The sequence below is a fragment of the Mobula hypostoma genome, chromosome 3, assembly GCF_963921235.1.
Source record: "Mobula hypostoma chromosome 3, sMobHyp1.1, whole genome shotgun sequence".
NCBI lineage: Eukaryota > Metazoa > Chordata > Chondrichthyes > Myliobatiformes > Myliobatidae > Mobula > Mobula hypostoma.
In genome coordinates, this window is record NC_086099.1 from 107122790 (window position 1) to 107135555 (window position 12766).

Here is a 12766-nt window from a genome sequence, read left to right on the forward strand (position 1 = left end):
TTACTCAAACCGATACACTTCCCTTCTTGCTATAACCATCGATGCCCTGACCAATCAGGAAACTATCAATTTTCACTTTAAATATACCCAGTGCCTTGGGCTCCACAGCTGTCTATGGCAGAGCATTCCAGAGATTCACTACCAAAAAAGAAAATTCCTCCTTGCCTCTGTTCTAAAGAGTCGTCACTCAATTTTAAGGCTGTGCCCTCTAATTCTGGGCATCCCCACCATGGGAAACATCCTATCCACATCCACCTTATCTAGTTCTTTCAACATTCCGTAGATTTCAATGAGATCCCCTTGCATTCTTCTCAACTCCAGTGAATACAGGCCCAAAGCTGCTAAACGCTCCTCATATGCTAACCACCTCATTCCCAGAATCCTCATAAACCTCCTCTGGACTCTCGCCAATGACAACACATCCTTTCTGAGATACGGGGCCCAAAACTGTTGACAGTACTAGTGTCTCATAAAGCTTCAGCATTATAAGTCCATAAGCACAGGAGCATTTGGGTTTGGCCCATTGAGTCTGCTCCGCCATTCAAACATGGCTGATCCTTTCCCACCCCCCTTGTCAGCCCCACACCCTGGCCTTCTCCCCATATTTGTTGCTGTGTCCAATCAAGAACCTAGCAAGCTCTGCCTTAAATACACCCAATGACCAAAGGTGCCTTTGTTAATAAATTCCACACATTCACCACCCTCTGGCTGAAAAGATTTATCCACATCTGTTTAAATGGATGCCCCTCTATCCTGAGGTTGTGCTCTCTTGTCCTAGACTTGCCCACCGTGGGAAACATCCTTTCCACATCTACTCTGTCTAGACCTTTCAATATTAGAAAGGCTTCAGTGAGATCCCCTCTCATCTTTCTAAATTCCAGCAAGTACAGACACAGAGCCAAACATTCCGTGTATAATACCCTTTCGTTCCCAGAATCATCCTTGTGAACATCCTCCGAACCCTCTCCAATGCCAGCACATCTTTTCTTAGATAAGGAGCCCAAAACTGTACACAGTACTCAAGATGAGGCCTCACCTGTGCCTTATACCCTCAGCATCACATCCCTGCTCTTTTATTCTAAACCTCTTGAAATGAATGTTAACATTGCATTTCCCTTCCTCACTACCAACTCTACCTACAAGTTAACCTTTAGGGTGCTCTGCACAAAGACTCCCAAGTCCTTTTGTATCTCACATTTTTGGATTTTCTACGATTAGAAAATAGTCTCTACACTTCCTCTACCAAGTGTATGACCAGGCATTTTCTAACACTGTATTTAATTTGCTACTTTCTTGCCTATCTTCCTAATCTGTCTCTGTACTTCTGCAGACTACGTGTTTCCTCAACACTACCTGCTCCTCCACCAATCTTCATATCATCTGCAAATGTAGCAACAAAGCCATCTATTCCATCATTTAAATCATTGATATACAGCATAAAAAGAAATGGTCCCAAAACCGACCCCTGCTGAACATCTCAAGTCACTGGCAGCCAACCAGAAAAGGATCCTTTTACTCTCACTTTGCTGCCTCCCACCAATCAGCCAATGCTCCAACCATGCCAGCAACTTTCCTGTAATACCATGGGCTCTTAACTTGGTAAACAGCCTCATGTGTGGCACCTTGTCAAAAGCCTGTAATATCTTTTCTTTTGCCTTCCTCCCTTCTTAAAGAGTGGGGTGACATTTGCAACTTTTCAGTCCTCTGGAACAATGCCAGATTCAACTGATTCTTGAAAGATCATAACCAATGCAACCTCTTTCAGAACTCTGGGATGTAGTCCATCTGGTCCAGGTGACTTATCTACCTTAAAACCTTCCAGTTTGCCTAGCACTTTTTCCTTTGTAATAGCAATGCCACTCACAGACCTTTGGCACACTGCTAGTGCCTTCCACAATGAAGACTGATGCAAAGTACTTATTAAGTTCATCCACCATTACTTTGTTCCCTATTACTACCTCACCAACATCATTTTCCAGTGATCCAATATCAACTTTCACTTCCCTTTTACTCTTTATATACAAAATAAACTTTTGGTATTCTGCTTTATATTATTGGCTAGTTTGTCCTCATTTTATCTTTTCCCTTATGGTCTTTTTAGTTGCCTTTTGTTGTATTTTTAAGACTTCCCACTCACTTTTGCTAACGTATATGCCCTTTCCTTAGCTTTTATGCATGCAGTCCTTAACTTCCCTTGTCAGCCAGGGTTACCTACCCCTGCCATTTGAGAACTACTTCTTCTTGATATCAATCCTGCGCCTTGTGAACTACTCCCAGAAATTTTAGCCACCTTTGCTCTGCCATCATTCCTGTCCGCATCCCCCTACAATCCACCTGGCTAAGCTCTTTCATGCCTCTAATTCCCTTTATTCCATTGTGATACTGATACATATGACTTAAGCTTCTCCCTCAAATTGCAGTATGAGTTCAAACATATTTTGATCACTGTCTCCTAATGGTTCCTTTACCTTAAACTCCCTAATGAACTGAGGGATTATTACACAACACCCAACCTAAGACCCTTTTACTGAGTTGGCTCAAGCACAAGCTGCTCTAAAACGCCACCTCGAAGGCATTCAACAAATTCCCTTCCTTGCAATCCGACACCAGCCTGATTTTCCCAATCCCCTTGCACATTGAAATCCCCATTACAATTGTGACATTACTCTATTACCTGTTTTTCCCAGTTCCCTTTGCAATCTGAACCCCATATCTTGGCTTCTATTTGAAGGCCTACATATGATTCCCATAATGTGTTGTTTTTTACCCTTGCAGTTTCTAAACTCCACCCACAAAGATTTGACATTCTCTGACCCCATGTCAGCTCTTTCTAAAGATGTAATCACATCTCTTCCCAACAGAGACACATCACCAGCTATGCCTTCCTGCTTGTCCTTTCGATACAAAGTATATCCTTTGATATTCAGCTCCCAACCATGACCTTCTTTCAGCCAGAACTCAGTGATGCCCACAACCTCATACTAACCAATATCTAATTTGTCTACAAGTTCATCCACCTTATTTTGAAAGTTCAGTATTGAGATTTTTTCATAATATTATAACACATTATTATTGTTCACTTTCATAGTTGGTTGGATCAGCTTAGCAAGGGGGAAAAACAAGACTGGTCATGGACCACCAGCGTCTCTTTGCCTTTTTTCCATTCAATAGTCTCAAATGTCTGATGTGGTCATTCAAATTAGCTCACCCTTCCCCACCCACCCACCCATGTTCCCTCTCACCTGGCTTCATCTACCACCCGCCAGCATGTACTCCTCCTCCACCCCCCCCACCCCCGCAGCTTCTTATTTTGGCTAATGAAAGGTGTCAGCCCAAAATATCGACGAAGTGCACCGAGTTCCAGTGAGTTCACATCACAGATGACCTCACTTAGTCCCTTAATATCACCTCCCTGAACAAGAAGGCACAACAGCACCTCCACTTACTATGAAGATTGGGGCAAGCAAGGCTCCCTCCCTGCATCTTAAGCATTTTACAGGAGCACCATTGAGAGCATCATGACACGTTGCATCTCCATCTGGAATATTTATCAGGAACGCTGCACACACAGGGCTGTTAGTACTATCAAAGATCCCACCCATCCAGCATCCTCTTTGATTTTCTGCCATCAGGAAGGAGACTACAATGCATAAAAACAAGTACTGTCAGGATGACAAACGGTTTCTTCCCCCAGGCCAATAGGCTTCCGAACTCCCTGCTGCATCATATTCAAAGAGTCCCTGGTTAATCTGTTCAGTGCAATATTTAATATTAATGCACTTTAATTTGTTACTTATGCATGATTCATCTGTAGACTTTATTCTTAATGTGTGTTGTGTATTACTGTGCTTTGCACCCTGGTTCGGAGAAATATCGTTTCAATATACCTATAACGGTTATATACGTTATGTACATATATATAGTTAAATGACAATAAACTTAACTTGACTGTTTATTCTCCTCTATAGATGCTGCCTGACCTGAATTTTTCCAAGTCTTATAAAATATTCTTCATGTGAAATTCTGTCACATTTAGCCAAGTCTCTCAATCTCATTTCTCCACTTCATTCCCTGTACTATTCTCTCTCACGTGCCCATCAACTCCATTCTTAATTTCTTGCCATCCATTAACTCTGAAGTTACATTGAAGTTGTCAGTTAACCTCTCAAATAGCATAACTCTGAGACATGGGAGTAAGAAGCAACGTGTATTGGGACCCCACATGGTCACAGGTGGAATGTGTGAATTCCACAGACAGCACCTAAAGTCATTACTGAACACATTGCTGGAGCTATGAGACTATATGATGCACTTCTCCATGATTTTAATTACAACATTGATAACATTGCTTCAACTAATATGAAGATTCTTGGTTCTGAATTGTGATTAAAGAGCCAATTAACCATAAGAAATGTAATCAGGAGCCAGGTCTCCAACATGATTTGTTTATTGACACCAGATATTCTGTAGAACACAAAATTTCAGGATAAGCACAGCTAAAAAAGTGAGGATCGTTATACAAATAGCGAAAGACAACACAAAAGACACACATGGAATTTACAATGCAAAGCAATTGTGAAAGCATTGTTAGTAGTCACTGTGATAGGTTCCTTAAGGTTGTTACAGCCGGGGGTGGTAATGGGGACAAGTTCCCACTACATATTAAATGCTCCCAATGGTGTGCCTCAAATAACCTCTGACAAACAAGTCCAGCTCCCGGCCTTCACATGTAGTTTAGCTACTAAGCCGGACAGAACTGTTCAGACTGACAAAAGGGGCAAAAGCAAGTTACTGGCACCTTAAAAACCAGTCGCTTTGAGCAGATGGGGCTCATCAACTGTGGTAGAAGGAAAACTCTGATCTCAAGCCTCCACATCAAAGTTGCTGGTGAATGCAGCAGGCCAGGCAGCATCTCTAGGAAGAGGTACAGTCGACGTTTCAGGCCGAGACCCTTCGTCAGGCCTCCGTTGCCTTGCAGCTCTACCCACTTATGGGGAAGGTTTGAAGAGTAAACCTAGAGGGAAAATTCTGCAGCTGGAGTCCCCAAGGCCGCCCTACATTGACTGGCAACTCCGGTGATGCTGCTGGTACCAAAATGGATCGGTCTCTGCCCTTCCTCAGATGCGTGGAGATAAGAGCTTGCTACATGGGCAACAGCTTGCTCTCCAAATCACATTTATGTATCTAGACAGCTAGGAAGCAACCTGACCGACAGAGGCTCATTCATTCACTGAGATAGGGTTTCCATTTCAAGTGTGCCTGCCATTTCTAGTATTAACCAAATGGACCAGTGCATGTTCGATTTCAGTATATTGTCAATATAAGTAGGCGTATGCACAGATACAAATGCAAAAATCTCCTTGCAGCAGTATCGCAGGAGCATCGCATAAGCAGCATTTAGAAGCAAAAAAAAACAAATTGTACACATTTTGACAAAGAAAAAAAGGAATTTGAACAAAAAAAAAGTCCATTTCAGTGCAAGTGATCAGAATGGTCAATGTTGAAATAAAGAGCATCCAATATTGCAACAAACAACACTTAGCAGTGGGGACATTCTTCTAACTCTAAAGCATCTTCATCTCTCCAGATACAGCAAACTCACCACCTCTAGAACCATTCCCTCACTGGTATGTGCACGTTTTCTTAAATAAAAGGACTAAAATTATACACAAGACTCTAGTTACTTATTCAAGGACCTGTGCAATAGTAATACCTCCATATTCCTGTATGCAAATCTTCTAGTAAAAGCTAACATAACATTTGCTTTCCTGATCATGTTGACTTTCAGTGATTGTTTGGTTAAGTTATTTCTCATTTAATAGTACCCAATCTCTGCATTTTAAAAAAAAGTTCAGCTTTCTGTTTTACGCACCTCAAAGGATAATGACATTTGGCAGGTGCTTGACATTCACTTAAGTGTACTCACCCTATTTACATCTTCCTCCAAACCTACCTGGTTTGTCATATACAACATTGGCAAGATGTTATCTGATTACCTCAGCCAAATTGTTGCTATGGATTGTGAATGGCTCCAGTCCAAGCACTAATTGCTTCAGTAGCCCACTCATCAATTTGCCAGAGAAGATTCTCCTTCCTTCCACTCTTTACTTCCTGTCCAAAAGTCAATTCTCGATCTATACCAGTGTACAACTCCCACTCCATGTGTTCCAACCTTGTAGACAAACTCCTGTGCAAAAATGCTCAATGTCTTGACCGAGAAAGCTATTACCTTATTAACTTATTGAACATAACTTGATTTGTTGAGTGAAGTTAAATAGAATAGCAACAAAATCCAGTGGGATCAAAGTATAGAACAGAGAACATTTTCCCAATTTTACATATGCATAATTAAAAATATGGCAGATAAACTTATGGTGTAGACCCAAAGAAATGGGCATGCTCCAACTCAATCTATCATGTGGTATCATTCCTGTCACATTGAAGTTGAGAGCGGGCAAGCTCAAAGGGAATGTAAGGAGCAAGTTTTCTTACTCAGGCTGCCTGGTATGGTGGTAGAGAAAAACACGTTAGGAATGAAAGGGTTACCATATGAGGCCATGTTCCCTGGAGTTCAGGAGAATGAGGTGGAGGAACTCATAGAAACATCCTGAACATTAAAAGGCCTGGACAGATTAAATATGGCAAAGTTATTTCCCATGGTAGGGGAATCTCGGACAAGAGGGCATGACTTTAGGATTGAAAGACGTCCATTTAAAAGAGATGCTGAGACATTACTTTAGTCAGAGGGTGGTAAATCTGTGGAATTTGTTGCCACGAGTGGCTGTGGAGGCCAAGTCATTGGGTGCATTTACAGCAGAGATAGATAGGTTCCTGATTAGCTAGGGCATCAAAGGTATGGGGAGAAGGCAGGGGAGTTGGGATGACTGGAAGAATTGGATCAGCCATGATTGAATGGCAGACCAGACTCGATGGACCTAATGGCCTACTTCTGCTCCTATATCTTCCAGTCTTATTACAGCTACCATTTGGAAGGCTGCAAATAAGCCCTATTCAATTTGTTCTGTCCTTGGCTAATTCTTGGCACCTGAATTGATTCAAATTTTATATCATAGTCTGCTGAACCAAGTCAATTTGATACCAGTAATCTGATCTCTTCTCTAATCAATACCACACCATCTCTCTCTTTTTTCCATTTTAAGTGTTCTTTCTAGATATCAATTGCCCTCATCGTTTTTTTTAACTTCCACTTCCTGCCTGTTTCTCACATTCCTGAATCCCCCTGCAGGTTTCCATCCTCCAGCTAAGCTAGTTTAAACATTACCCAATGAAACTTTAACGATCATCATACTGAGGAACATATTCCCTACATTTTTCGGGATATTAAGATTAAATGTGCAAGTTACATGACCGTTATTAAGTGAAAAACCAGGTCGTTCTCTTGATTTGTAAAACTGCCTAACAAGACTATTTTTGAATTAGATCAGGAATCATATCTACATCTCAAGTACAAAATAAGTACAACCCTTTTTGTTCATTCATTATGTGCCCGGCCATATGACGTGGACAATCAAAGTCTTTCCATGAGCATGATTGTCCCTGTCAAATTTTTCTTTAGAAGTGATTTGTTATTGCTTTCTTCTGGGCAGTACCTTAACAGCCCAATAATATATTAAAAACAGCACTTGCACTATATCCTTTGTAAAGAATGTCACTAGTGTGAATTGACAACTTCCAGTCCACCATTAGTTAAGCATTCCCAAAACAAAACTTCACATAATGTAAATCTGAAAAAATGTAAATGTTACATTTACTGATATCATACTGCATCTTGAGATAGAGGAAAAGAATTAACATTTCACTCTCATGATCTTTCATCACAACACTCTGTATAATTTGACCGACTTGCTAAGTATTTTCAACATTTTCTATCTTCACACCAAGTGAAACAGTGTTCTGATTGATCTGTAATGTTGTCATCTGCCTGTCTATTGCTTTCCCATATATTTTTAAAAGTGTTATTTTCATTTTTGAACACCTGCAACATTGTGCCTGATTAAATCACATAAATTTGTGTTTCTCCTCTTCCACCGTCAACAGAACTAGATGAGAAACTGGGATGGGATCCCCTGCCGATTGTACAGACAAGGCAGGGAAAATTAACAAAGTTGAATTACAACTAAGTCCAACTTCTAAAGTGTCCCTAGGCCCAGATCACACGATGCTTCAACTACAGCTATAATTAGGAGCCCCCTGGATCTGCAGGATCATCTCTCAGGATGCCCAAGCCATAAGACACAAGGAAAGAATTAAGCCATTTGGCCTAATGAGTCTGCTCTGCCATTCCATCATGGCTGATTTGTCCTTTCACCCCATTCCTCAGCCTTCTCCCCATAACTTTTGAAGCCCTGATTAATCAAGAACCCATCAACCTTCATTTTAAATATACCCATTGACTGGGCCTTCACAGCCACCTGTGACAATGAATTCCACAGATTCACACCCTCTGGCTAAAGAAATTTCTCCTCATCTGTTCTAAAATGACACCCTATTCTGAGGTCACGCCCTCTAGTTCTAAGCTCTCCCACTATTGGAAGTATCCTTTTCCCATCCACTTTATCGAGGCCTTTCAATATTCAGGAGGTTTCAATGAGATCCCACCTCATCCTTCTGAACGCCATCAGGTACAGGCACAGAGCCATCACTCCTCTTTCCAGGGATCATGCTCATGAACTTCCTTTGGGCCCTCTCCAATGCCAGCACATCCTTTCTTAGATATGGAGTCCAAAACTGCTCACTATACCAGACATCCCACCCTGCAAAAACTCATTTCAGGGAGGTAGTAGCACCACCACCTCCGCAATCCCATACATGTTTGTGGTGGCCAGTGCGATCATGTTTGCTGTTGTGTGCTGGGGCAGCAGGCTGAGGATAGCAGACACCAACAGAATCAACAAACTCATTCATAAGGCCAGTGATGTTGTGGGGATGGAACTGGACTCTCTGACGGTGGCAACTGAAAAGAGAATGCTGTCCAAGTTGCATGCCATCTTGGACAATGTCTCCCATCCACTACATAATGTACTGGTTGGGCACAGGAGTACATTCAGCCAGAGACTCATTCCACCGAGATGCAACACAGAGTGTCATAGGAGGTCATTCCTGCCTGTGGCCATCAAACTTTACAACTCCTCCCTTGGAGGGTTAGACACCCTGAGCCAATAGGCTGGTCCTGGACTTATTTCCTGGCATAATTTACATATTACTACTTAACAATTTATGGTTTTATTACTATTTAATTATTTATGGTGCAACTGTAATGAAAACCAATTTCCCCCCGGGATCAATAAAGTATGACTATGACTATATCCCCCCTCCCTGGTCAACCTCCAAGGACACTTAATTATGAAAGAACACAACAATTTATTTGATCACATATTGAAACTATTTACACACATTTATATAAGTCTCAACCTCATAACAGTCTGTGTCAATGAATTTGTTAATTTTGTAAAGCATCAGATTCACAAGTGTTTTGTGAGACAGTTGACTTCTGAATTCAGTCTTAATGTGACGCACCATGCTGAATGCCCTTTCTATATCACAATTTGACAGCACCAAATTCTAATTGTGGTGTAGGACATCAACAGAGTAGCTCCTTAGCAGCTAACTAACTAGTTTAAATAATGTTAGCTATGCTAATGAACGAATGACACCTGTTAAACTCACCTCAACATGTCTTTTACAGTCATTTAACGCACCATGGGCAATAAAAAAGTCACTGTTTCAAACAGTGCAGCAAGCAACACTGTCATTATTTTTGACCCCTATTCGGCAGGGGTTCACTTTAGTGCAGACTGGGGAGAAGTACTTTTTATATTTTCTTTTTTGGAACACTCTGCCATGGTGCGGCAGGACACTAAACTGAACTGATGGACAATGAAAGAGAGAGAGAGAGAGAGGTCGACTGTAAAGCCTGCCCACAGAGAAAACTGAAAGGTCTACTTAGCACAGAGAGACTAATCAGGATTCATTCATTCTCTCCCTCCCCCTCTCCAAAAATCAATTTCCAGGATATTGTATATAATTTGCGGGAGTCAGTGAGCCGCTATCAATATGCGGGAGACTCCCTGAACTTCCAGGAGAGGTAGGATGTCTGCTATACTCCAAGTGCTGTCTGACCAATGCCTTACAAAGTCTCAACATTACATTCTTGCTTTTACATTCTAGTCCATTCAACTTGAATGCTAACATTGCATTTGCCTTCATCACCTTTTATTCAACCTACAATTTAATATTTAGTAATCTCAAGGCCCTTTGCACCTCGATTTCAGAAGGAAAGAGGCTTGCTGTGTTATTGTTATATTGTTCTGTCGTTGCTGCTGCTTGTCCTGTGCTATATTGTGTTGAACCCTGTGGGCATGTTATGTTGGTGTCGAAATGTGTAGCGACATGTACATGTGATAGATAAAACTCAATGGGAAACAAATCTGAATTTGATCCTATTTCATGTCTCGGAAGTTACCGGTACATCAGGTTTTAGCTTCTCCCTCTTTGGAACCGAAGTTCTGGAGGGAGTACGGCAACATCCCTCTGACGGACTATGCCCATGCCGGATCTGGCGAGAGAGCGCAGGCCCGAGTGGTGGGATCCATCCTCCGGGCGTGGGGCGAGGGACAAGCGGGATAGCAAGTACCTCCATGACACGAGGAGCTTTCTCTCACTCTCACCTGCTGAGCCAAGAGCTGCCGGCGCAGCTTCTGCCGCTCCCGTATCTCCTGCAGCCGGCTGTTCATGTTCGCCGAGCCCTTACCACCGCCGGATGTTCCCGCCAGCTCGCGCACCAATTGCAACCTCACTTCCGCGTAAGGGGACAGCTGCACATGTGCGCGCGCTCTTCCAGTGGGCGTGGCCCTGGCGGAGACGGGGAGGGGTTCGTTGAGAGGGGCAGGAGGATGAGGTACAATTATGGTCTGAAGCACTTTTAGCAGACTGTTGTGCGAGGTTTTGTAATGTATTTTGTTGCTTACCTGGATAACCTGAGTCGAGTAACGAAAATTAGCTGGAACAGATAGGCAAGGTTACACGATAGCTGGTACTGAGGGAGTGGCTGACCATCTTACTAACTCCTGGATCTCAGATACAAGGTGCTGTTGGTAATGTGACTTATTACTGCTATAATAATCATCAAAGCTATTTGTTGTTCAACTGGGATCTAAGATGTAATGGGACCAATGGTTGACAACACACAAGTTCCAGTACAATAGAGGTAAAAGTGTACCCAGCATTGCACTCGATCTAGTTGACACCTTTAGGTGTGGCTGCATCAAGTAAGTATCACCACATGCTGAAGCTTCACCAGTCTGTGGTGGTGTGAAGAACGAGCCTGGCCCTGACACTACCTATTCTTTGTGGAAAAGTTCTTTCAGCAAACTACCTTTGGCCGCAAGTCCTGCAGGCAGTGTGGGACAAAGACACATTGGATTCTGTGGCAACACACATCAAAGTTGCTGGTGAACGCAGCAGGCCAGGCAGCATCTCTAGGAAGAGGTGCAGACGACGTTTCGGGCCGAGACCCTTCGTCAGGACTAACTGAAGGAGTTTGACTGAACTTTCATGTGTGTTGCTTGAATTTCCAGCATCTGTAGAATTCCTCGTGTTTGGATTCTGTGGGGTGGTTCCCTGAGCACACAGTCCGAATCATCAGCAGAATTCACTAACAAGTACTTGATCTTGCTCAACTGGTATGGGAGAGGCTTTCCCTGTCAGATTCTTCCTGCATGGTCACAAGCTCATGCTCAGCATGCACTGCATTTTAGATGATTGCAATGAGAATAAGCTGGTCAGCTATTTCCCTGCGGACTGTGCCTTTGCTACGAAGGTCTGGAGGAGGATATTTAATTGTCCATTCCAAGTGGTGTGTAGCAGACAACACTGATCCCAGGGACATATGCCATGACAAATAATAAGTGCTGTTGGAAGATCATCTACATGATGAAAGATACTCTTTTGTCTGCCTGAATCTTGTTGGTCTTTCAGTACAACAAAATGCCTGTTAGAGAATGCTGCCAATGTACACATTCCATACTGCAGGCTAAGGGAGATACTGGAGGTCAGTTCAGACAATGCTGAGGCTTTGTGGTAAAGGACTGCAGTCCAATGTGCTTCTGCTGTGAGACATTGAGGGACTAAGGCCTGTGTAGAAGCTTCTCAAACATTCGAAAGTTGTGTTATCCTAGAAGGGCAATGGTGCTCCGTGCACAAAATGTGTTAACAGTGCCAGTATATATACAGTAACTGATAAAATTGTGAATGTATGGACTGCACAGCACTAAAAAGTTCGAAATAAATTTATTATCAAAGTAGAGTATGTGTATGTCTCCACATAGTTTTACCTTGAGATTTATTTTCTTGCAGTTATTCATAGTAAAAATACCATTCAAAGACTTACAACAGAGTCAATGTAAAACTGCACATTAAGATGATAAACCAATCTGAAAAATAATTCAAATCATGCAAATAAAAACAAATAAATAATAATGGTTGGAATATGAGCTGTAGAGCCCTTGAAAGTGAGTCCATCGGTTGCGGAATCACTTCAGTGTTGGGATGAGTGAAGTCATTCTCGGTGGTTCAGGAGCCTGATTGTTGAAGAGAAATAACTGTTCCTGAACATGGTGCTGTGAGACCTAAGGCTTGTGTACCTCCTTCCTGACAGCAGCAGCAAGAAGAGAGCATGACCTGGATGGTGGGGGTCCTTGATGATGGATGTTGCATTCTAGTGGCAACATTCTTGTAGAGGTGCTCA

At 42.4% G+C, this 12766-nt stretch overlaps 1 protein-coding gene across 3 annotated transcripts in view; it reads right to left on the reverse strand.

Moving 5' to 3' along the window:
• The window catches only part of mettl14 (methyltransferase 14, N6-adenosine-methyltransferase subunit), a 58767-nt gene extending 47939 nt beyond the window's left edge, over positions 1–10828 (reverse strand). For 2 of the 3 annotated variants that reach the window (XM_063043570.1, XM_063043569.1), the window contains exon 1: positions 10689–10828. In XM_063043570.1, the coding sequence (XP_062899640.1) occupies positions 10689–10754 (66 nt within the window). In that variant the 5' untranslated portion in view covers positions 10755–10828. The remainder of the gene's footprint in view (positions 1–10688) is intronic. The other variant, XM_063043571.1, reaches the window with a different exon arrangement.
• Between the last annotated feature and the right edge of the window lie 1938 nt (positions 10829–12766).